This window comes from Cinclus cinclus, chromosome 5 (assembly GCF_963662255.1).
Source record: "Cinclus cinclus chromosome 5, bCinCin1.1, whole genome shotgun sequence".
NCBI classification, from domain to species: Eukaryota; Metazoa; Chordata; class Aves; order Passeriformes; family Cinclidae; genus Cinclus; species Cinclus cinclus.
In genome coordinates this window covers 49,273,086-49,298,903 of record NC_085050.1, presented here as the reverse complement: position 1 = coordinate 49,298,903, position 25,818 = coordinate 49,273,086, and the positions used below count along the sequence as shown (strand labels likewise).

The window sequence follows — 25,818 nt, the reverse complement described above, 5'->3', positions numbered from 1 at the left end:
AGCCCTAGCCTGGGACCTGCTTGTCCTACCTGTGGGTGGACCACATACAACTGAAGAGCCATTGAAGAACCATTGATGCTCCTCTTTTCCACTTTTACACCCAGTGTGAATGCTGACTGAAGGCAAAAACTGTATGAAGCAGGACTGATGGGGAGCAGCTCCTTTCTGATATGGCGTATAAGTCCTTTGGGCAAGGACTCATTGTAGCTACTATTAATGCCAGGTTTTTAAAAAAGTCTTTGCTTTGGTGTGCTGGTACCTCATCATGGAAGGGAAGAAAACATGAGCTTTTGCTGCTCAGATCTTTGAAAAATGCCCAGTAAGATGCTTTGGAAAATTTGCCCAAAGTAAGCTTCCATGTATTGTGTTTAGGAGATTGAGGCATATTCAACAACCATTTTCTATAGACCAAGCTATTTTAGAAAGGTAGCAACTCAGTTTTCTGAAAGTCCTGCTTCACTTAGGAAAATACTGGAATGTGTTTTTCTTATGTCTTTGTCAGAGAGTTTAACTCAAACAAAGACCCTTGAAGAATAAGTCTTAAAAGATTTGAAGGGATGGGCTTTAGAGTAAATGTATTCTTTTTTTAAGGAAACTGACATTTGTCTCTTCATGCTGTACTGCAGGGTTTTGTGCTTTGCATGATGATGGGAATTAGTTCCACGACAGGCTGATGATTGATTGAACAGAGTCAACTTTTGTTGAGGTTTCCAAAGCATTGCACAAGGGGTTTGAGGGGAAGAAATTTGGGGGCATGTGACAGTTAATCTCATTAGCAGTAAGAATGAAGTTTAAGCACACTGTTCAAAATTTACTCAGTTCTGTGCTGCTCTTTGTTTTAATTAACAATCTCTAGCATAGCTTGGGAGCGTAAACTTCTTTCCACTTTAGTCCAATTAAATCATACTTTGAAGCTGTCAGTGGTGGGGGGAACTCCTCCCTACCCCCCTTCTTTCAACTGTTCGGTGAGTCAGTCGAATAATGAAAGAATTTGCCTGACAGGGTTTTGTAGTGTTTCGTCTTCTCCATGAATTATTGCAGAGGATAGACACAGTCTTTTGTCGAAAATGCCTTGGAATGACTCATCCAATTCCTCAGAAAGTGACAATGAAGCTCATTCAGCCTTCACACAGACTGAGCACAACATAGTTGCAGCTTACTTAATAACAGCAGGTATGGGCCTTTGCAAATTGTTGTGTAACTTTTTAAAATAGAACTTGTGGATCTGATTGCTCATTTTGTACAGTGATGATATTTCATTTTTTGTTAGACAGCTGTCTGATGGTTTTCTCCATGTTTACTGTCAGGTTAGCAATCAGCTGTATGACTGAAATATGCAGAAACATCTGAAGTGTGCAGAATCTAAGTTTTCTATATTTGAAGGCAGTGTTGTTTCTCAAAAAATACATTTTGTTGATGTGTAATTATAGAAAAGAGTGAGAATTAGTTTCTGCCAACTTGCAAAAGAGATAAAAATAGGGCATAGCTGTCACATCTTGCATTTTTCTGTGATGTGCTTGAAGCTATCTTGAGATTTCTCCTGGGCCACATGTTTGTAGTAATATATGTGTAGTCTGAGCATGTTGAGCGGGTGTCTGTTAGGGGGGTGTAAGGGGAAGGGTTGGAATGTGACTTAGAGGGAGGGAGATGGTCATTAACCAGAGAAGAGCAGATTCCAGTTGCAGCTGTATTTTTTACCAATGACACGTGTTAGAAAAGCACGCTGTGAGGCTTCACATTGTGTTTGTTCCTTGTGGCTACTGTGGTCTTTGGCTAAACTTGAATGATTATAGAATTATTTTTATTCACCCTTTAAAACTTTCTCGTTGCATAAGCACAACTTCTTCAGTGGTGCTTTTCTGAATCATCAAGTGGCGCAGTAATGAAATATCCACCTAACTAAAACTGAAAACTGCTGTGTTTAAAAACAGGCCTTCTATACATTTATTATGGAAAATCAAACCAGTTTAGTCTTTATTCATTGACTGTACCACAAATTCTCCATGTTGTAGTTAGATTTTAAAATACTTTAAAATATTAATGTATTTTACATTTATATGAAATAGTATCACTGATGGTCGCAGTTTATTTAGCATATATGTCTGAAGTAGTGAGTACCAAAATGCTGTTTGGCCAAAGTGGGTATTTTTGGATGCAGAGACAATAATTTTTTTAAGGTCTTTGGAGAATTAATATAATGGCTACACAGAGCAGTAGGCTTCTTAAGAAGCTGCAGAAATAAATAAGAGTTAAATATTGGGAGCCTAGATATATTTTTATCAAAGTTGATTATGTAGTATGTAACAAGGTGATATTTTCAGATAGTTTTGACCAGCTGGTGTTTGGAATCAAAGCTATCACTGGTGATCACAGGGTATCAATTGAATTAGCCAGAATAAACCCAGTTCTTCTTTCTTAATCTTGCATGGAAATTAAATGTCTTGGGGGAAAAAAAAGTTGGATTACTTTGCTGTTTTAGTTTTTTTTTCATTTTTTATTTCTAATTATATTGGGGGAGTCTAATAAATCTTTACTTTCTTAATGAGAAATGTTTTTGACTATGTAATCCATAAAATATTTGAAAGTATGATTGATTGCTTTACAAAAGCCTTACTGCAGCAAATTTCACATCTGGAAGATTTAAGCCTTGTTAATAAGTAGAAGTATAAAAATAAGAATGAGAATGAAGTCTGGATACAGTGTGCATCACTGTGCCACTCTTTGAAAGATTTAAGTGCTTCTCTCTTGTTTTCTGAGAAGGAAGTAATTGTTAAGTATTACACTGGTCAGTATATTCATTTTTTGCAATGACAATGGGGATACTCAGGCTGAAGCAAGCTATGCTGCCTCATGGATGTCTTTCTGCTTATAGTGGTGAAATGCTCCGGTATAATTTTAAAATGGTAGCTGGAAAGGTAAACTCCATGTTATACATGTACCTGATTTTTTTTTTTTTTTGCTTTGATGTTACTACCCAGCATCGCCCTGTCCTACCCTAAACTGTGTTCCTAAGCACCATATCTACACATTCCAAGGGATGGCAACTCAACCACTTTTTTGGGCAGCCTGTTGCGGTGCTTGATAACCCTTTCAGTGAATAATTTTTTCCTAATATCCAAAAGTACTCTTCCCTGGTGCAACTTGAGGCCAATTCCTCTCTATTTCCTCTCTTTCACCCTATCACTTGTTCCTTGGGAAAAGAGACCGACCCCCATGTGGCTTCACCTTCCTTTCAGGTGGTTGTAGAGAATAAGGTGGCCTTGACCCTCCTTTTCTCCCGGCTGAACAACCCCAGCTCCCTTAGCTGCTTCTAAAAAGAGTTGTCCTCCAGCACTTTGACCAGCTTCAATGCTCTTTTAATGGGCACTGCTTAACTGGTGCCTAGAGAAACTTCATTTATCTGTTTGACCTGTTCCTCAGAAATAGAGAAGAGATAATTTCTTGTATCTAAATGTTTTTTCTCACTTTGTTCAAGATGGAATCCATCTTCCATCTTATATTTTGTTCTTCAAAACTTGATTTTTGCTCTATTATTAGTTTATTTTAGTGAGAATAACATTTTAAATTAATATAGGTCCCCTTTTTTCTTCCATGCTTCTTGTTGCCTCTCCTTCCCTCCCCTTACTTTTAAGACTGGACTCTGAATTATGAAATATAAGTGTGTCTAGAAGGATCTTTTCTTCACCCTGAGGATACAAGTTTACGATTTTATTGTATGCCTGATTTAATTTTTGGTAGCTGTAATATCTGTTAAAATATGCCTCATAAGAAGTCTGTGTTATTAAACTTGTAAATCTCCTTTGCTCCCTCTCATGTCTCGGAGATGACATGCTATCTGTCACCAGGACAGCTGACAGAACTGGCACTGCAAGTGGTTTTTTTTATTGCGGTGTTCATTTAAGATCAGATCCTCAGCTCCTTGTTTGTTTAAATTAGGAGCACATAGGATCAGTGTCATTCCTGAAATGTGTGAGTATATGAATAAGATTGATGATGGTGTCACTGTGGCCAAAAGATGTTGGACCTCCAACAGGAGACCTGCACCTGAGAACAGATGTCCTTTGTGGTATTAAAAGAGAGATAGCTGAGGGTTAACTATGACTTTGCCTCATTTAATTTTAAAATTACTGAATCTCAGGGATTGGCAGGGGCCTCCTGCTAGATCAGGTGCACAAGTTTTTTTCCAGTGCTTTTTGTTTTGCCAGTCACCAACCCACATTCTTCTTTACCATGGAGGTCAGCGCTATACTTGGTGGCCAGAGTGCTTGAAGTGTAATCCTAGATGCATTTGAATTTCTGCTATGCTTGTTGTAATTTCATTGAAAGTCTTAGATTTGGCAAATTCTCCACTGTTGGTGCTTACTAAATCCATGTGAAGGTTGCCTAATAGGAAAAGCTTTTTTCTCCTTTTCAGGTGTCTGTCCTCTTTGCAAAATTGCATTTGACTGAAATGTTTTCTTGGGACTTACATATTATAATAGGCTGCATTTTTGCACTTTCTTCTGTGTGTGTATTGCTGGCTGGTGTACCTTTTGTAAAGTTTTCCTTTTTCTGTTTTTACAGGAGTCATAAGCATTTTCAGTAACATTGTTGTGTTAGGCATCTTTGTGAAGTACAAAGAGCTTCGGACAGCAACCAATGCAATTATTATCAACTTGGCTTTTACTGATATTGGTGTTAGTGGCATTGGTTACCCTATGTCTGCTGCCTCAGACCTGCATGGAAGCTGGAAATTTGGATATACTGGATGCCAGGTATTAATTGCAATTCAGTTAGAGAGAAAGTTTTCAGCACTTAAAAGCAGACTGAAAAATAAGTAATGGCTCTACCTCATGTTATTTTAAGAGATAAAGCAGAGATGCAGAATTTGACTCTGGACCTGAAGCTGATGTTCTTTGTTGCCAGCAATTTCTGGAGGTGGTATATTGTGTGAAGTTCACTTTAAGCTTATATTTACAATCTGAAAACATTAAAGTGTAACCTTGCATCTATCAATTGGACATTTTAAAATAGCTTTAAGAATGCTTACAAAATCAAATCCTGAAATGAAGATGCTTATAGTAGCACAGGCAAATTTGATAATTTTGCTGATAGGTAAAAAACTTTGTGGCTACTCTTTTGATGGTGAGCTTGACAGAACTTGGTGAATTCTGCTGGCAAATGCATGTCCTTTTTGGATGGGACTAACAGGATATCCAAAGTAAAGGCCTCTAAGGATTTTGGTCTCCATTAAAGATTTAGCCTACTTTTAGGAGCTGTTTGTTTTTAAGAATAGACTCACTGAAAAGTGTAGACTTCCTTAGCAGAGAGATGATGGCTTTTTCTCATTTTGTATTGTGATTCTAATTTTCATTATTGATAGACTGTTGGGCTTAAGTGCCCAGGAATATGAGTAGTAATGTGAAGGCATATACCGAAAATGTGTCATAAGGTAAACATTCTTGACATTTATATAATGGATGCTTATCACAATCTGACATTGCTTGCCTCAGTAGACAGTACCTTCAAGCTCAAAATTCAGTCATTGCTTGGCAGGAAGCTCCACTTTTGACATCTTTGGATCTGGATTGACTTACAGTGTGTTCAGGTTGATGAGAGAGCTCACTGATTTGAGAGTTAAGACCACTTGAAGCACAGCTCATGTCAACCTAAACCAAATGAATCCTATGATCTGAGATGGCTGAATGCCATGTGGTTCTGTTATAACTGCTGGTGCCATGTGCTCTGGCTCAGGGCCCTGTATTTCTGGAGTGCCAGTGGTAACACAGCCCTTCCAGTCATCCTTCCTGGTCAGACTTCCCATGGGATGACAGGGCAGATGCATTTGTACCATGCTGGGGTTGCAGCATGTGTTGCTCTGTACAAAAGATTTGACACGCATAAAAATGGAGCCTGAGGGGGTAAATCAGTGGGCCATATCTGTGAAGCCATCACAACCAGTGAAAGAGTGATAATTCAGAACCTCATATTTGCAAAAGCTGTAACTCTTTCTGATGGGCCAAATGGTCCTCAGGTTTTCTCAACATATATTGAAAGCATGAAATAAACCCCTCCAAACTCTGAATCTCAAAATTTATTTATTGAAGGACAGTGTTGCTTTGGTTTTGAGATTATTGTCTTTAGGATTTCTAATATGCACACAAGCAGGTGCTTTTGAGATGCTTACTTTTTAACAAGTTACCTTCAAATTGCCTGCATTGAATTAAGACCTTCAAGACCTTGATTATTTAACAGAATTCTGGCTGAATTGTGTTCAGCACACAGACTTGTGCTTGTATCTTTGAAAGATTCCTCAGAAATTATTTTCTTGCTTGTTTGCTTTAATTTCAGATCTATGCTGCCTTAAATATCTTTTTTGGGATGGCGAGTATTGGTTTGCTGACTGTTGTTGCTGTTGATCGTTACCTGACCATCTGCAGGCCTGATATAGGTACTGACTTAGGGTCAAAACTCAGTCACTGTTGGGAGGAATAAAATTCTGATTTGATTGTATTGTTTTCTCATTAATGACTCCATGCTTACAGTGCTGGGCAGAACTTGAACCTACAGTACTTGGCTAAGTTACCTAGTTGGCTCATTAATATTGCCCATTAAAGTGAAAAATTCATAATTAGTCTGTTGCTCTATTTATAAATTGTGTTTTTATGGTAATTTTCAGTCTTTAGAGGGCCACATTCATACAAAAAGAAGCACACAAAAAGCCTCTGGCTGTGTGAGGTTTTGACCTCTGTCAAGCTGGTGTGTGCCTCTGTTGTTGTGTTAACACCATCTTGGGTGTTTTTCTCTCCTCTGTTACAGCTGTGTTGCAACAGTTAATTCCACCCCTGCAATCTTCCAAGGATGTATTTGAATGCAGTGTTGTGTAATAAGTTTTTGGCATGGGGTTGGGATCAGGTATTGTCTGTATGCTGAGTTGGAACAGGTGATGCTGCTCTGAGTGGCTTTAAAGGCTGCAAGGTCTGAGGTGTCAGTCACCAGAATGAAACAGGTATGTCACAGTGTTTGGGACTGCGAGCCTTGGAAAGGATCTTTATTAACTCGTTATGTGCTTGCTGGAAGCCACTTGTCACTCTAGTTTGCCACTGGAAAGAAGCAGCAGATGAGAACCCTTTGTGACTGTCTCTACTTGGCTGCAGGAAGAAGAATGACCACCCGTAGCTATGCCACTCTTATCCTTGCTGCTTGGATAAATGCAGTCTTCTGGTCTTCCATGCCTACTGCAGGTTGGGCCAGCTACGCTCCAGATCCCACTGGAGCAACGTGCACAGTAAATTGGAGGAAAAATGATGCGTAAGATTCCCCCTCTTGCTTTCCTTTAACTTTGCTGGCTCACTGAAGTCTAGGATTCACCTCTGTAGGAGCATAACTACTTTCTGAAGTATGAAGCAAAATTTTTAACAGTAATTTAAAACAATGGAAATAACATAGAGCAAATCTAGGAAAAAAAAAAGTAGTAGTTGAGATATGCTTCAGAACTTCAATACTTGTAGTTTCTAATGAAAACAATTAGCTAAAGAAAAATTTCCTTATTATTTTTGAGCTTGTTATATAATGTCATAACCAAATCAAAATACCAAATTTTTTGGTAACTTTTCCTGGATGGCTATTTGTAAGTTACTCTGTTTTGTTTTTCTGTCTTATCAGGTCCTTTATTTCCTACACAATGAGTGTAATTGCTGTTAATTTTGTTGTGCCCTTAACAGTCATGTTTTACTGTTATTACAATGTTTCCCGGACAATGAAACAATATGCCAGCAGTAACTGCCTAGAGAGCATTAACATAGATTGGTCTGACCAAGTAGATGTGACAAAGGTAAATGAGTGCATTTTTTATTTTAAGCATGTTCTTTGTGTTAAGGTCCTGTTGGCAAAGGAATGGTGCAGCCTTTTAAGCATTTCAGCTTCCTACATTCCCCCTTTTCTTTTACACTAAATGTTAGCTGATACTGAGGCTTGGTGGAAAGTCTTAGCTTTAATTATCACACTAGATTCTTTATTTTTGGTCAAATTCCCTTTCCAGATGAATAGCTACTTTGAAGGCTGGGAACAGCATAAATTTTCCTTGCGTCTCTCCTCTGTCATTACCTAGAAATACATCTCTGAGGTGTTCCAGAACTTTCACACTGTCTCTGCAGAGTCCTTAGGCTTCCTGCTTATTTCACAGATGTGTCTAGTCTGAAATGGATTGGTCAACTCTCATTTGAACTCGTGGCCTAGGAATGAGAATGCATTTCCAGATCCCAAGATGTGTATTTCCACTCCCTGTTCTTTTCAGTCTGTTGAGCTTATCTCTTATGTAAACAGTAGCAAGTGTGAATTATGGCATGAAATTATATACCCTGCCTGAAAGGTTGACATTCTTTTAATGTATGAGTCCTTGAGAAATCTTGAAGTTCACCAGCTCCCTTGATGAAGGAACATGATGAAAAAGTGAGAGAGAATTGGACAGAAGATTATGTGCCTATATTTTTAATTGCTTATCAGTGCAAACAGTATTCATTGGAAAACTTTCTTACTGCAAAGTTCTGAAGAATAGTATTCTTACATTAAAAAAAAATAATTTGAGTGTTTTACTTTTGTGAAGAACTTTCAGAACACTTGAAACTGAGAATTCAATTAAAAATTTAGACTCATGTTTGTAAAGAAAATGCATTTTTTCTCTTTTGCAATTAAAGACATTATAATAAAAAAAGGAAAAAGAATCAATGCTTTGGAGTTAAGCAATATCCTTATTTAGATCTGGACTACTATCTGCTTTTTGCAAATTATCATCCTCTAAGCTGTCTATGCACCAAACTTCTAAATGAAAGTGTTCTTTCTTACATTTTGGTATTGTGTTTGGTATTTAAATAAGGATCTTCTGTGAGAGTCACTGCTTGTGCATTGATTGTGCTTTATAGCAGCTCATACAAAATAGCTGTTTACTTCTTGTTCTTAATTTTGTTCATCTCTGAAAGACTAACTAGGGGCATAGGTGAGCAGCACTAGGGAATCCTGTGTGTATGCAGCCCTGCAGTTTTGGTTGGTTTTCTAGTGGTTTGTTTTGTCCTCTTGATTAATTTGAGATTTCCTCTCCAGTTTCCATTACTGATTCATGTCCTTGGCAAAAGCCAGAAAAGTCTGTCTCAGTTGATAACCTCTCCTAATTTCTACTACCCCCAGTTTATCACTGTCCAGGTCTAGCTGCAGCATGGCATGTCCTGGGGTGTGAGCCCCAACCTGCCCAGATTGTTCTCTCTGCAGGCAGGCAGAGAAAACATGGCAGCTCAGATACCTCCTCTGTATCATACTTGAACATATCTATTATGCTTCATTAAATAAAGCAGGCACTTCTGGGTTCCTTAACTATATGTCCTAGAACACTTACTTTCTTTTGTTTAATGATACCATTATTAAGCCTTATGAAACATTTTTATTAACAGCCTAATTAAATATTTGGCTTAGATTTTAGTCTCTGTTCATCTGTATTGTTTGTAATAGCATCCCAGAGTGATTTGTTATGGGGGTCATAGTTCATGTGTGAAGAACTCTCTGGTTATTGAAACTCCTGATAGGCAGGTTTAATATAATGAGTAGTGCTGATTTTGAAGGAATATTGTATGTAATGAAATGACACCACGTCAAACACCATGGCAGTGAGGTGTGCTATTAAATCCCCAAAGTGAGATCTCAGTGTAGACTGTCAGAATGTGCCAGGTGTGCTAGTTTATTTATTATTTAATTCAGGATAACTCTGTTTTCAGCTAGGTTCATGTGCTTTTGTTATGAGGTTTTATTTTGAGGTCTTCATCTTGAGGTAATACTGGTTATGTGTCTGTTCCTCTCATTTTACAGATGTCTGTTGTGATGATTATAATGTTCTTGGTGGCATGGTCTCCATATTCTATTGTGTGTTTGTGGTCTTCCTTTGGAGACCCAAAGAAAATTTCTCCTGCAATGGCGATCATAGCTCCTCTCTTCGCAAAATCTTCCACATTCTATAATCCCTGCATTTATGTAATTGCAAACAAAAAGTAAGTGTTCTGAAATTACTACCAGTCTGTTTCATGATTTTAGCATATCATCTGAGTATAGAAGGATCCCCTGGAAATTATGGCAAGCTGATTAGTGAAGAGCACAGGGTACACCACTGTTAACTTACTGAAGATGACCTTTTGGACAGGAATGCCTAAAATAAATTGTTATGATCATCATCAGAACATCCTGAATTGATACATATTTCTGAGACCGTATTAACATAGCTTTTGAAAGTCCCATTTGTGTTTTCTCAAGGAGATTCAGTATGGAATTTGGGTTGCATCAGTAGTAGAGTGATTTTAATGACTATGGCCAAAGTGTGTGTGTTTTAGGAACATGTAACTTGTGTAGATTTTCTTGTTTGATTTGTTTGATACATGGCTTTTTTATTAAGTACATTCCGCTAGAATTGAAAACTATTGTAATAGTTAAAACCATCTTACCAATTTTTTCCCTTCTGTTTGATTCTCCAGCTAATACTCTTTCTGTTGTCCCTTTCTTGCCCTTTTCAGGTTTCGGAGGGCAATCCTGGCAATGGTGCGGTGTCAGACAAGACAAGAGATAACCATAAACAATGCTTTGCCCATGAGTGTATCTCAAAGTGTATTGACATCGCAGAACTCCAGTCATTTGCCTGCATAAATTTCATGGAAAGGAGTGAAATCTGGGTTCAAGTTAATTAATCTTTTGGACAATTTATTTTTAAATAATAATCTTTCCCAGCTGGCTGTTTTTTTGTTAATCACATTAATATTTTTAGAGAAGTTAAGGAGAAAAAAACCTGCCAGGACTTTAGTTTTGAGAGTGAGGTTTATTGGTCCAATATAGCTGTCCCAAACAAAAAAGGGTAACAAAGTGGCCACTGTGACTCTTACAGAATTAGGCAAGGTGAAATAGGGGCCTGGATAGACAGAAGTGCAAAGTTCTTAGGTTCAGTAACCCCAGATTTTTATATGTATTAATTCCTTTCATGAAGTACTTTCCCCCAACTTCCCTTGAAAGTTTCCCACACTTCCAATATTCTGGATGCTCTCCTTGGCTGTGTATGTCCATACCATGTGTCCATGTCGATATGCTTTGCAAAGTTTTGTTTATGTGGTTATATTAGGGTGTAAAAATATATATCTTTTATTATGTTTTAGGATTTTGAAGTAATTTCAACATATGTAAAGTATTTTTAAAAGTTTGACTGGTAGAACCAAGTTAATTTGTAGTAAAGACAGCTTTTGTTTTGTAAGTAGAATGTTTCTAATGCGTGTGACTGCACAGCAAATCCCAAAAATGTGACAAAATGTACCCTAAAGCTTCACACTTGGGAGATGCATAAAACTGAGTAAATATTTATGATAATTTCTCATCACTTCTAAGTCAATCTTATGTTTCTATAGATCTGATGTTTAATTTTCAAGCAATACCTTTGTCTGTATGAGCAATGGATTTATTCAGGGTGAAAAAGATGACAGTATAGATTTAGATTCAACTATTATGTGTGTGTGCATATGCTGTTTGGCTTTGCAGTCTAAAATTTATTTGAAGTATATATGCATTTTTGCCAAACCCCTGTTTTATGGGATTTTTTAAAAGCTGTGGAATCTAGGCTTCCTATTAATTTGCAATTTTCAGTATTAAAGAAAATGCCATACAATATCCTCATGGTGTACTAGATTTCCTTCAGGAAACCTTGGACCACTTTATAGACAGTATAATACATTCACTGCCTCTTAGGAGAAGAAAAGAGATATTTTATTACACACTAACTTAACAATCTCCATATTAAAACAACCTTGGAACATGGTTGGATGTGATTTGAAGCAGAGTGTGTTCTGACAGAGTAAAGAACAAGCTGGTTTAACTGATGCCATTCAGGATACATTTGAAGGTTAAGCAACTACAGATCTCAGCTAATCTGCTCTAATCTGCTGTTACTAAATGGATGGCTACATTCACATTCGTAGCACACTGCACATGAGTGCCTAGGAATAAAGCTTCCACATTTCTTCATGTCAGTTCTTCTGGGAGGAAGCCATGTATCTGTTTATTTGTTTCTACCTCCTAATGAGTTTTTTTGAAGAAGTTCACGGCTTTTGTCCTTCACAATGCACTTGCGTTTACCATGGCAGAAGTGATGGCACTGGAACAAGGTATATATTTTATCATTTCTTATATAGGGCAATTTATGAGGAAAAGAGTTGAAAAAATTGGAGGTAACATTCTCAGACATTGCAAATTATTTCTAGCGTGGTTGCAACCAAGGCATATTTTACATTAGTGTTATATGGCTAGCACCATTCCTGAACATGAGCAGATGGTGATTATGGCTTTGTACTTAGCAAATAGCTACTCTAAATCTTCATTTTTTGCAGGAGACAATTTCTTTCTGTTCCATGACATTCCTACTATTGCAATGTCTTTTCTATTTCTACAAACTAGTTAACTAGTGGTTGTGATTTAAAAAAATACAGTAGTTTTTTTTTTTTTTTTTTTAATCTGCAGTAAATAATGTAATTTTTGATAGTAAGGAGGTTAATTTGAAATGTGGTGACCTGGTATTGTCATGTCAATTTTAGGAAGTACTCTTTGTCATTGCTATTTATTGCCACAGCCTACCTGGTATAAAGCTGCATCAGGAAAAAGTAAAATAGTAAAATAGAGGAATAATCTAGAGAAAAGGGAGAGAAAATTAAGGATAGACTTACTGAAGGCAGGGGAGTCTTCAAGCTAGTATGCAAAAACAATATACCCTAAAGAAATTATTTCCTGAAATCAAATAACTGAAAATGCTGAGAAATCTCATTTCGCTTAAATCATTGTGAGCAGGAAGTTCTTTTCATCTCTATAAAGCAAGCAATTTTTGCATAGACATCAAAAAGAGGGCTAGAAAGATCTTCTTTACTGAATTTTCTTTGGTATATTTTCAATTTTCAGTCTATTCTGAAAGGTAAGTATAGAAAATACATTGAATCTTCATCATACAGAAAATTTAGAGTAACCTTAATTTTTAATTTTAAGGGGATATGCAGTTCCCACTTGAGATACATGCATGTATTCCTTGTAAATGGCTTCTGTCTTTCAGTTTTCAATAGAGTGAGGGGTGGATAGAGGTTAGTGCTTACATACTTTAGAATAAAGCAAACCTAGGTTTCACGTGATAGGATCAGTTCTGGTTTGTACTCTTTTTGTCCAAAGAGACTCCATGTTTGTGGAGTTTGTTCAACTTTTAAATGCAAAGGACAATTCTTGATTTCCATGATCTTTGTTCCGGTAGTAGTGTTGCAGAAAGTTACAGCGTTTGCATTTAAATCTGAAATTCAAATTTCTGATAAATAAATACAAATATGTCTCTCTCCCTCTTTTTATTGTTTTTTTTCCTGTTGCTAGGTCTGTACTCTGTAATGACCCTGACATGTATGAGATCCCTGTGAATGTTCCTGTGGATACTGTAAAACTTCGTATAGAGAAAACTGTCATACGAAGGATTCCGACTGAAGCCTTTTACTACCTGGTAGATCTCAAATACCTGTGGGTCACTTACAACTGTGTAGCCAACATTGATATCAGCAGCTTCTATAACTTGAAACAACTGCATGAGCTGAGGCTGGATGGTAATCTGCTTTCAACTTTCCCTTGGGAATCCCTGGCAGAGATGCCCAATTTACGGACTCTTGATCTTCACAACAACAAATTGACCAGCATTCCTGCTGATGCTGGCCGCTACCTGAGAAACCTCACCTACCTGGACCTATCCAGCAACAAGCTGACCACCTTGCCATCAGACCTCATGGACATTTGGCCCCCCTTCTCAGGAGCTATCGTGTCCAAGAGCACAGATATTCTGGTGACACAGAGAGTAATCTTGGGTATGTTGAACAGCCTGTCTTGTTCATTACTAAAATATACCTGAACATTGAATTGCAAATGAGAACAGTTAGGGGGCCAGCCTAGGATTCAGGAGAGGGAGTTTTACCCAAGTCACTCTTGTGCTTTGCTCTGTGGCCATTTATTTAACTTCTACTGATAACATAAAATGAAGTTAGTGACGTCCGTGTGTGTTGTTATCTCAAAGCTATAAAACTAAAAAAGGTAAAAGCTATGAGAATCCAGTTTGCTGGAATACAGGCCATTCAGTAGCAATATAAATACAGGACTTGCATTGTGTTTCTGGTGGCATTTTCCTCATCTTTGTACCTATTTGCAGCTGTAAGCATGTCCATTTGCTTTTTCCTAGAGGCTTCCAAGCCAAGCAAGCAGCTAGAGCTGATGCTCATGTAAAGCCTGTCCTGTGACACAGTGCTGCTGATAGTGTTGGTGGCTCAAAACAGGGCAACTCTGTTCTCCCTGGGACCTCTGTTGACCTAGCATTACTCTAAAGCTGACTGATTATCCTGAAGTGTTTTGCAATTTACATATTGAATATGAGAGAGGAGTCTGATCACTATATATTCATGGTACTTTTTATAGTGTTTAAGGTAAGTATTTAAGAACAAATTAGTCAGACTAATTTTTTTCATAATTTGATGCCATTCTTTAGTATGCAATTGCCTCAGTTCTGTTTGTAGCATTGTGCTTTATCTGACATTTTATCTCCACTTCCTAGTCTTGCCAGGTCAACCCCTTTGCCTTCTTCAGTCTCAGGCTGGAACAGTTCTATCAATACCGTTCTTTTCTGTCACTATTTATATATAAGTGCATATTTTGATGTGTTTGTAGTGCAGCAGGTGAAAGGGAGGGGAACCAGTTTGCTGCCTCTACTGCAGTAATTCTGTGCACTGGTAAAAATCTGTCTTGCATTGTACTGCCCAATATTTCCAGTTTCTTGACCCCCAGTATTCAGTGCCCATTTGTTCAGCTACTTTGTTTCAGAGCAGAAGCAGCAGCTTGAAACTCTCATTCAGGTCATATTTTATATAAGTAAATTAATAGGTGCAAGTAGGCTGCATGACTTCATAAGCATGGTAACTGTATGCTTGCATCATTAAGGGACTTTAGTTTATTCAGGATTGCAAAAAAAAAAAAAAAAAAAAAGAGTAAAAGCTGTAAAAGTAAGTTCATCTCCATACTCTTTTCCCTGTCCCCACACTAAAGACTACAGGAGGCTGTAAAGTGGGAGCTGATTGTGCTAGATCTAATCTTCATGATCTCATATGGGAGTCCCAGAAGTTAATTGGTTTCCTTGATCTTATATTGCCCTCACCACTTGAGACAAAACAAAAGGACCTAAAAAAAAAATAACCCCCAACACAAAAAGCCACCAAAAAATCTTAAATCCTCACACACTCTTCTCTTCCCTTAACTCTGGGAATCATCCGCAGGCTTCCTTGGTGTAGGCACTTTTCCAGTCTCCTGTAGTCCTGGCAAACCTGCTAGTGCCAACATAGAGTTCTTTGAAGGCCTGGGATGTGACCTTTGGACCATTTTCTGTTATGAACTACAACTGGTTTTTAACACAGGTGTGCTAGTTTTGCACATTTAAGATTTAGTGAGGAAAGAAGCCACCCATGAAAATGATTTTTCTAAGAAAAACTGCTAAGAGCTTCCTTTGTGTCTGACCAAAACCAATCAGTGCTTGGTTTTGAGAACTGACAACTAGTTAAACCACTGAGAAAGGTGAGCACACCTCTGTGAACACACATGTTAAAAATGAACAAGTCCGAGGAAAAAACCTCTTACTTTCCAACCTTTGGAGAGAGAAGTTCTTCAGCCCTCAAAATGTTCCCCACCATGAAGAACTCCAGCCACCACCCAGCAGAGACTGCATGACTCTCTGCAAACCTCAAGCAAAATATTAACTGTTTTAGTGCACGAATAAAACTTGCAGACCTTCAATCCTCTCTCAAGTAAGAAAAAAAGACAAAGTGAAGACACATAAAAAACCAACATAAAGACGCCAAAATCAATAAAGAAAAGGTCAAGCCCCAAACAAGAAAAAAATTTAAAAACCTTATTCTTAAGGTTAAGTTCTCTTGTAAGCCATAGTAATAAACTATAATACACTAAATATCTCTATAAATCATAACTTAGAACATGTTCACATTAGAAACATAAGCAAAAACATCCATTCTAAACAAGCAGATGTTAAAGTAACTATAATCCCATCAAAAGTTTGAACAAAAAAAACCAAAACAAAACCAACCCTTCACCCCCCAAGAAGAAAAATACCTCTGTTCCCAAAAATAAAAATAATCTAAAAAATAAATAAAGGAAACCTTTACTTTTAAACAACGCATCCTTACTATAATACCCTGTAAATTAACATAGCCCATAAATGTAACTATAAAAAAGCTGTAAAATAGAAACTTCATAATTATGAATTCCCAGCTACTATTCATGAAAATTAAAAACCACAAAAAAAACTATTTTCTTATTAAAAAGTCTCCATAACACAACAAAAAACCTCCTCTCCCTAAGGAAACTTATAAAAACCCCAAAACTATTATAGAAGTAGTAAAGTGACTAGATTGTTTCTATACATTGTGAATTAAAAAAAAATGTAAAGGAGAGGAAAGAAAATTTCTAAAATTTTAATCTAATTCTTATTATTCTTTAAGTTCTACTAATAAAGTTTTTCTTTATACACTTGAAAGTTTAAACCTACTTTGCCTTCCTCCTAATCCTATCTCACAACAAAAAAATAAGTAAATAATCCCAATAAGTGCGCTAACAATTTAGCCAACACTGAACCACTGAACACTGAACACTGAATTAGTATATTAACCAAATTTAGCAAATTTGCAAACCAAAACCACTACAATAAGTCTCTGGAGAGGAACACACACTGGGTTTAAACAGAATCTTGCTTCTATTTTTTTTTTCCTTTTACTCTTAGGTGCTAAGGGAGGCTCTGTGCAGCCATTTACACCTGAGAATGCAAAATGCCAGGTAGTACTTTCCTTATGTTACATTGAGTAAATTTACCTTAGGTAAGCTGTGAATGAATTAGCTGAATTGTTTTTTCATTGACATCATAGTTTTCTGATGAGTATATCCCAGTGCAGACAGACAGTGCTTGCTACATAAGAAAATCTAGTGAACAAGAAAACATCCCCTTTCTCTGGAGATTAAAAAGTGCAATGCTCTTTACGTCATGGGTTATTTTGACAAGTTTATTTATTCTCCACTGAGTGTTAGTGCTTTGTTTCTGATAGCCCTCCTTTTGCTACTGGGCTTGCTGGAGCCTGAGAAAGGAGTGCATCCCACAGATATTCTCCTCCTCCTCCTCTGAGCTGCAGATAGGGATCACAGAGAGATGTGGTCAGGAAGGACCTGGCCTACTGCAATACATATTTAGAGGAGCTGAGTGATTCTGGTAGTCTGTTCTTAAAGCCTGTGGCTAGACCACCCCAAGGCTAGAGCCTTCCATGGTAACCTCCTTCAGTGCTTATCTATCAGGGTAGTGAGAAAGTTTCTCCTAATATTTAACCTCAATCTCCCTTACTGCAAACTAAGCTGATTACCTCTTATCCTACAGGGCATGGGCATAAAAAAAAAAAAACGAATCACTGTCTCTTGTAGTAATCTTTCATAAGTTTTCCTTCCCTGTTTGCCATGATAACTAAACACACCATTTCTTTCACCATCTTCTAATATAATGTGAAGGTTTTTGTGGATTTTTTTGTTTGGTTGGTTGTTTTCTGTTTGAATTTTTATTGTTTGGTTTGGTTTTGATGGGTTTTTTAGTTTGGTTTGGCATTTTTTTCCCTGTCTATGGTATTTTTATTTTCTTTTCATTTTCTACTATAGTTAGAGGTTCCCTTTGGACACCTTTAGGTTTAAAAAAATGTTTCTTTTAAAATGCGATGCCCACAATTGCATGCTTTGATGCTCAAGAGTGTCCTGTGTGCTCCAGCCACTCTCTGTGGGAGCATTCAGCCTGACCTGTGTACCTACACAGTGCAATCACTGCAGCCAGAACTCTACTGGTAGCTGGAGCCCAGAGTAAATAAATGCTGGTTTTGTCTAGTCAGGAAAACAGCAGTCAGATTCTAATTAGTTTAATAAATTATGGCTTGAGCTGTCTTCTCTCCTGGTTTAGGCAAAACAAGATTGTGACGTGTATGTAATTAACAAGATCAAAACCAGCAAGATCCTAAACTCATATGTTTGTGAAAATATATTTTTTAACACCAGGAGGAAATTTTATCTTTTGTGTCTTGACTGAGCGTTAAGACAGTTGCTCGTATGAGAGGGTTCACGTTCCCCATGTTTACTTCAAGGACTCTTGGAGGAGCCAAAGGCTACTTTTGCCAGAGGACTGGCATGTTAGCATCTCCTTATTCCAGTTCATCATCTCTGTACTAAGTGTACTCTGTACTAAGGGTTTTTTAGCTACTTCCTACTGTATGATGTTCATCTGTGTGTGCACTGTGCTAAATGAAAGGTGGTTAAGGAATGATTCCTGGCCCTTTGGCCAAGTGACTCACTCTGGCTGTCATCCACACAGTTTAGGATCAGCTCTCTTTAAAGCTGACTGTCTGTTCCACACTTTGTGAGATTTAGCCCTTGGTTCTCTGTGGGCTTTACAGGATGCTACAGTGACTCTCCAATGTAATTCTGGGAATGGGGGTGTTATTCCTTCAGTCTAACCTGCCTGAAGTAGTGTGAGAATTGTGTTGGAAATCATCATCTGTGCCTTTGGAATATGAAATAGCAGGAGTATGTTGTAAGCCTGAAGGGCTGACAGACATGCAGAATAGTTTGGAGGTACAAAAACTGCTGCAGTTGCTTTGGGGGAAACAACAGGATAGAGAGAGTCATCCTTGGTGTGGCCTCATCCATTACCCTTTCAGGGAGCAACCCCTGGAGTGCCAGCTGTCCTGGACCCATGTCTGGCTTTGTCTTGGGAAGTGCCCTTTGGAACAACTCAAAACACAGCTGTGGATTGAGCTAAAAATTAAACAGTACAAATGACTGGGGGACCAGTGTGTGAATTCATCTGGCCCTCCTGGTTATCTCTGGAGGCAAAGCCTGATACTTTGATCCAAATCACAACTAAATTTCAGCACTGGCTGCTGTACAGAGAATTACATTTCTGGCAGGAATGATGACAGAAGCATTTTTCATGTGCTGGACTCTAGTGAGTCACTGAGAGGAAGAGTGGCAGTTAAGTGAGATCTTGCCTCTGTTGCATGCAGAGCTGCTAAAAATTTGGAATACTGCAGGTCCATCAGGCTCCCACCTGTTATGCTGAGCCACTGGGTAGATATTGCTTTTCCTGAAACTACTCCCTTAGCAATTGCCATATGGTGAAAATACTGTGATAGAGTGTTGGATATGGAATTTCCCGTTTAGACCCATGGATAAAAATGTGTAGGTTCAGTTGGAAAGAGCCTGGGGTAGACTGGCCCAAGCTGTGGTGAATATTTCTATCAGCCCAAAACTTGAATATTTTACATCTTGCTATTTTGCAGCGACTGAAAATCAGTGTGTTACACAAGTTATGGTCTGAGTCTGGTTACTTATTTACAGAGGAAATTTTGCTCATAGCTAAAGTCCATATTGACACAGCCCAGAGAAACCCTGCTTACTGAGAAGACTACAAAAATGTGCATGCACAGACACACATATACATAAGTTTGCCATTGTACATGCAAGCATACATATAAATATGTGAGAGTAAATATAAAATATGCTAAATCTAGAATAAAGGGTTTTAGAGCAATTTATAATTAATATTAAAATGACACTGCATTTGTATATTGAAATGCATAAATACTCGTCAATGTTTGTTTTGGCTAATATCTGTTTCTCAGATCAACAAGCTGCCTTGATATATCTATGAAAGAATCCAGGGTTTATAAAGACATTCTCTGTCCTCAGATAGATGCGCCATCAGAGATTTATCATTATTTTCATTTTTGCTTCTTAAGAAATTATTTCTTTAGTTAAAGCTCCTCAATCTTTTCCATTTTCTTATTCCCCCCCCTTCTTAACCTTTTCTTTATTCTTTCAAGTGTTTGTTCTCACTTCTAACATCTTGTTAGCACAAGCTGTTAAAATTCAAAATGCCCCTTGTAATTTGGAAACTAGGTTTACATTCACATTTCTGTTTCCTTCAACACTAACTGAAGTATAATGAAATTCAATGTTTTATCTTGCCCCAAACTCAATACTGCTTTCATCTTTTCATTTTGGGAACTCATATAATTTGGTGATTTACAATGGCTAGAAATAATGTGAATACTGTCAGATATTGGCAAGACAGAGATAAACTGAAGTGCTGTGCTTTGGGGGCAAGGAAGGAAGTTGTGTAGCTGTATTTATTATATATATTTATCTAAGTCCCACTTCTTTAGGCAGTTTCATTGGGAAGCATGATGGATGGGGAAGATATGGTGGCTGACTGACATAACTCTTCCTTTGCCCTAGACTCAGATGGTCAAACCTGTACCCCAGGCTGGACTAAAAAATAATCCAGTCTAAGAACTGTTCATTGCTGCTTCATCATTCCTTTTATTTTGTTCATTTCTGATACCTATTATAATGACTTTGGCTTTTCTTCAGGACACTGGGAGAATATGAAAGCTGTGTAGGTATATATATATATATATATATTAGGAAATTTTCCTTCACTGAAAGGGGGCTCAGGGAAGTGGTAGACTCACCATTCCTGGACATATTTAAAAGACATGTAAATGTGGCACTCAGGGTCATGGCTTAGTGCTGGACTTGCCAGTGCTGGGTTAGCAGCTGGACTTGATGGTCTTAAAGGTATTTTCTAATATAAACATTATGTGGTTCTATTTCAAAGGCTTTTGAGTACTTCATACACATTAAAAACAACAATAAACCCCTTCCTTTCCTGCAGTAAATTTCTCAACATAGTGAGGAAAATTGCAAGAAAGTGAGAAGAAATAGAAAATTACAGGAGTATTGTCTCTGACTACAGAGCTTCCCTAATTGAAAAGATGAACACAAAAAGTTACATACATGTGCTTGATTGAGCAGATTTTTAAAAAGCGCAGGCACTTGATGTGCCTAGATATAGAAAGCATTTGGATAGTATCTTTTCTCCTTATGGATAAATGTGTGAAGTTCACAGGCAAAATTTTTATGTTTTGGATTATTTTTGAGGTAATGCAGTTGCTGATACACTTTCATTTGACTTCTCCCTCTCTGTGCCTGCAAACAATAAGTAGTGAATAGATGCAAAATCTCTTCTGTCTGGGAGGGGTGAAATTGGATTGTGATGTCAAAGTCATGGAATCTCTTCAGGTCAAGTCTTGTTTTAAAGAGCAGGGATTAATTGGGGTTTACCACAGTTTTAACCAATCACTACCACTGTGCTTAAAATAACCTAATCTTAGTCTGGTGATAAAAGGAATAAATAGTTAATTATTCATGTATTCTTTCATCTACAGTTTTTTTTTTTTTCCAGAACAAGTCATCATTTTTCCAATAACTGTTTTAATAATTCTTAACAATACACTCTGAAAAATATTTTCAGGTGTTTAGGGCTCTTTTTTATTTCATTACCTGTTTGACTTATATGACATATTTATTGTACTGATCAGTAATTTCAGTAGCGAGGAGTCCTTGCATACCATTCTTTATGTCAGACCATAAATTTTGTTTAGTAGTATTTGGAGAAAATGAGAAAGGCATATTCAAAAGTCTAAATCCAATAAAAAAATACTTGAACTCCTGAGTGATATGCTGTGTTGTATCTTACCTGTTGAAGCCACTGTTGCTCTGTGAAAGTCAACACAGTGGAATAATAAATACCAACTGAGGATTTAGACAGATATTCCTCAGAAATAGCTATTCTCTTCTGTTGGAACTCTTGTCACTGAGAATTTTAAACTTTCTGTGCTGACAGGCACTGACTCCCCAGGAGAACACTGCACTTGGTCTGAGGCTGTGGAGAAGGCTTCCAAAATTGAATGATAGAACTGGGATTATGGGTGTGTAGTTTGAATAGAAGTGTGTAATATCACATGGTGGAAAACTTAAAGTTTAAGGCTTTAGAATACAGTAATATATATAAAGCAAGATGGAGATTTTAGGGCAGAGGCTAGTCCTTCTTCTTCACCTTCTTCATGTGTCTAGGTGCTATTGTGTGATTGGGTAGAAAAATCCACATTGTGGGTCATGGGTGGTTGGCTATTGGGTTAAAAGTTAAAATTAGGTGGCATTTCTTAACTGGACAGTTTACCCTTAAAAGGCCTTGTAGAGAGAGAGAGATAGGGCTCCAGTTTTAGTTTGTTAGCTTGAAGTGCTGTGGAACACATGGTTTGTGAGACTGTAATATAGATAAGACATCTGAGTCCAAACAAGAAAAACCATCTCGCTCAATTAATCCCAACCCTGGCAAAAAGAAAAGACTCGATACTCTTCCATCATCATAAGTTCACAAAGAGAGGAAAGTTTCTAATTCATAGTCTAGAACCAAGAGACAAATGGCTGACAGAAGAGAGATAGGGCTCTTGTGTGCCATCATAAAAATATTGTAGTCATTATGGTGTTTTGTAGTCCTCCCTATTTTCTATTCTTCTACTATTCTTGAATATATTTCAGAGACTGCACTGAAGCCAACTTCTAACAATATTGGTGTAGTTCAGAGCCAGATAAAAATTTTGCTAGCTTAAATATTTTTCTTCTTAGCATTTATCCATTTTTTTCAAAGGGTAGAGATGCTGATGTAAGCTCTAAACCCTTAAATCATCGTGTTCTCCTCAAGCATTGAAAAAAGGGTCAGGGAAGGTCAAGCTGTAAGACCCCAAATAAGGACTAAGAGCAGAGGAGAGTGACATGACGCAATAGCCCTGAGAAGCTGTCTTTCCAGGAGGCACAGGCAGGTGAAAATGTATCATCAGTCTTAAGACATATTTTCAAAGTGGTTATAAATGTAGCAATAATAATTAGCAAAGTTAAGCACAGGTAATGCTAGCACATCACTATGCTCCCGTAGGCTTCTGTGAAGAAGAAATTTAGCTTAATAAACATTCATACTGTTCTCCCTAACCTCTGGAAATATTCCCTCACCAATCAGCTGAACAAAAACCACAAGTTTAAAGAGAAAATATTAACTCGAAATAGGTTCAGTGTTGTCCTTGATTGTACTTGGTGATAGTCATGTGTTATACTGTAATCACAGTATTCGTAAATTGACTGACAAAAGTTTTTTTCTTTCCCCTCTTCCCTCCTTGCCTCAGGTTTTCAGGACAACCCATGGTTTTGTGACTGTCGCATTTCAAAGCTAATTGAATTTTCCAAAATTGTGGACACCTCTGTTGTGCTTCTTGATCCATTGGTTTCATGTAGTGGACCTGAGAACCTGGCAGGAATCTTGTTCCAGAGAGCTGAGTTAGAGCAGTGTCTTAAACCATCTGTGATGACCTCAGCAACAAAAATCACCTCTCCTCTGGGCAGCAATGTCCTGCTACGCTGTGATGCCACAGGGTACCCAACCCCACAGCTCACCTGGAATAGGTCAGACAATATTCCAGTGAACTATACAGGTATAACTGCTCTTTTATTGGAAATGGGAGAACCAAAAATTGTTGGGCTGCTTGTGCTTTGAGATCATTGTAATGAGTAACAATGGACCATGTATTGTGTCAAGCTGGCAATCATATCTGTGCAACAGTTGTTATGAAATTCTCTGTCAAGTTCTCAATCTTAACAGGTCCAGCAGACTGCTTTGGTTCTAGATCTGGTCTGTTAAAAGAACAATGTGAGTGGAAGAGAGAAATGGATGAAGTGGGGGAAGGATAAAGGAAAATGGAGTTTGTGTTAGTTGGACCCTAACACAAAAGCTATAAAGTAGAAAGAAGAATTTTTTTCTGGAACCTCTGTTCAAAAATGTTCATGTTAAAAAAGCCAGTGAGGCTATAACTGAATGACTTAAAACTCAGCACTGTAAACATAAAATTTTCCAAATTAATGTTTTTTTGTGTGCAGATTATACAAGGCTATAATTGTCTGATGTCATTCTAGCTGCTTTGACAGATACTTATGTAGTAACTTAAATATAAAAAATGCTACTTGCTAATGCCAAGTAGTCAGCAATTATCATAGGTCTGATGAAGGTTAAAGAAATATCTCAGGACAGAAGTAAATTCCAGTTTTTAAATGGGTAACATGGTAAATGTCACAGGAAGTCAGTGGGTCTTGTATTTAGGAGTCAATAGCAGCTTTAAGACATTTGATTTCACTTTATGTGGTTTTGTTCTTCTTAGTGAAATTGCAAATTGTATTTTAATTACTCCAGTCATTTATTTCTATTTTTGACCCAAACTGAACTTTTATTTAATAATAGAGTATGGTTGGGAATGCCATAGTTTGTTTTGGAAATTTAGTTTGGTTTTTGTTTGTTATTTGTTTTTGGTTGTTGTTATTTTTGTTGTGTTTTTTTGACTGCTTGTGTTTAATTTTAAAACTTTTCATACATGTGATTCCTTCTGGCAGAAAGGGAAGAAGTAGTCTAATAAAGTTTGCTTCCTCTTTACTTCCCATTCATAATGTTTTACTCTTTGTATTTTCCCATAGTAATTCAAGAAACTCCTGGAGAGGGTGTCAGATGGTCCATAATAAGCTTGACGGGAATTTCATACAAGGATGCAGGAGAATACAGATGTAAAGCCAAGAATTTGGCAGGAATGTCAGAAGCTGCTGTGACTGTCACAGTGGTTGGTGTAGTTACTACAACTGTGTCACCACAGAAGTATGGGAGGAAGCCAGAGGCTGAGAGGCAGAATACAACTCAGGAGGAATCCAAGCTGGAAATAGAGAGGACAACCACACCTCTTCCCACCACACCCAACACCAAAGCTCTGGTTAGCACTGAAAGATCAACCAGTGTGACATTTGTTGACAAAAAGCAATCCAGGCTTATGTTAGATGGAAAAAAAATATCAAAGGCAGTGACAAATGGAAACAAAAAGCAGATTGGAGATTTAAGCAAGAAAGGTGAGGATACTTCATTGAATGCAGCAGGTATGGCTGAGCAAAATGTTACTGTGAAGAACCTGAGAGTGATCAGTGAAACTGATGAAAGAGTGACCTTAACTTGGAAAACTGTCAATGCCACAGGCAATTCCGCTGTGACTGTGCTATACTCCAAGTATGGTGAGAAAGATATGTTGCCTCTCAGCACTGATTCTAACAAAAACAAAGTCACAATCGATGGTTTGCAGCCTAGTACTCAATATATGGCATGTGTCTCTCCCAAAGGCGTGCCACCTACAAAAGAGCAGTGTGTTGTTTTCTCCACTGATGGGTTAAATGATGAAAGCAGCTCTGAGTTTTCTATTCTGATAGTGGCCAGCAGTGCAGCATGCGTGGTTGTTTTACCATTGATATTTTTCTTACTCTACAAAGTTTTAAAACTTCATTTGAAACCAAAATCTGCAAAGGAAGCTGAACTTGTGAAAGAGACTTATGTGCAATTTGAAACTTTGTCACTGAAGCCTCGAACACTGAGTGCGGGAGACCAACTCTGGGCACGAAGGTACACAGATGAGTCAGAAAGACTTCTGCTTTGCTCTAGGTCAAGCATGGATTCTCAAATGACCTTCAAAAGTGAGGGCTCCAGGTCTGAGTATCTGTGCTGAACATGGGTGAGGGTGGAGATGAAAAAAAATAATAGCTAAAATTATTTCAAAATGGTGATGCTGCATCTGGAAGCAGGTTGATACTAGATGTGGTGGGCAGAATATGTTATCTGGTGTAATAGAGTCTTACTGGATGGTGATGGGTAGGAGGGAGGATTAGAAGAAAAATGTTGCCTGTTTATTTTCTTTTTTTAAATGTTTGTGATTTTGGATGTGAAGGAATGATGTTCTTCCAAAGAAAAATACAGCATGA

General features: G+C 37.6%; 2 protein-coding genes across 2 annotated transcripts; both read left to right on the top strand.

Annotated features, from left to right (window-relative positions):
- The first annotated feature begins 1,067 nt into the window (after positions 1–1,067).
- RRH (retinal pigment epithelium-derived rhodopsin homolog) lies at positions 1,068–10,659 on the top strand. The gene is made up of 7 exons (XM_062493829.1): positions 1,068–1,173; positions 4,564–4,754; positions 6,331–6,430; positions 7,137–7,290; positions 7,645–7,813; positions 9,835–10,013; positions 10,530–10,659. Exons 1-7 carry the CDS (start codon positions 1,068–1,070, stop codon positions 10,657–10,659), a joined length of 1,029 nt encoding a protein of 342 aa, XP_062349813.1.
- A 1,383-nt stretch (positions 10,660–12,042) lies between these two features.
- Positions 12,043–25,565, top strand: LRIT3 (leucine rich repeat, Ig-like and transmembrane domains 3). Its single transcript, XM_062493764.1, has 4 exons — positions 12,043–12,158; positions 13,396–13,874; positions 23,166–23,471; positions 24,502–25,565. The coding sequence occupies exons 1-4, from the start codon at positions 12,043–12,045 to the stop codon at positions 25,563–25,565; spliced, it is 1,965 nt and encodes a 654-aa protein (XP_062349748.1).
- The last annotated feature ends 253 nt before the right edge of the window (positions 25,566–25,818 follow it).

Excerpts from the sequence above, each read along its gene's own strand:
- RRH (XM_062493829.1), top strand. The coding sequence starts at position 1,068 with ATGCCTTGGAATGACTCATCCAATTCCTCAGAAAGTGACAATGAAGCT. Across the intron at positions 4,755-6,330 it reads TTGGATATACTGGATGCCAG|ATCTATGCTGCCTTAAATAT; the intron begins GTATTAATTGCA and ends CTTTAATTTCAG. Across the intron at positions 10,014-10,529 it reads TATGTAATTGCAAACAAAAA|GTTTCGGAGGGCAATCCTGG; the intron begins GTAAGTGTTCTG and ends TGCCCTTTTCAG.
- LRIT3 (XM_062493764.1), top strand. The coding sequence starts at position 12,043 with ATGTATCTGTTTATTTGTTTCTACCTCCTAATGAGTTTTTTTGAAGAA. Across the intron at positions 13,875-23,165 it reads GACACAGAGAGTAATCTTGG|GTTTTCAGGACAACCCATGG; the intron begins GTATGTTGAACA and ends TCCTTGCCTCAG. Across the intron at positions 23,472-24,501 it reads TATTCCAGTGAACTATACAG|TAATTCAAGAAACTCCTGGA; the intron begins GTATAACTGCTC and ends ATTTTCCCATAG.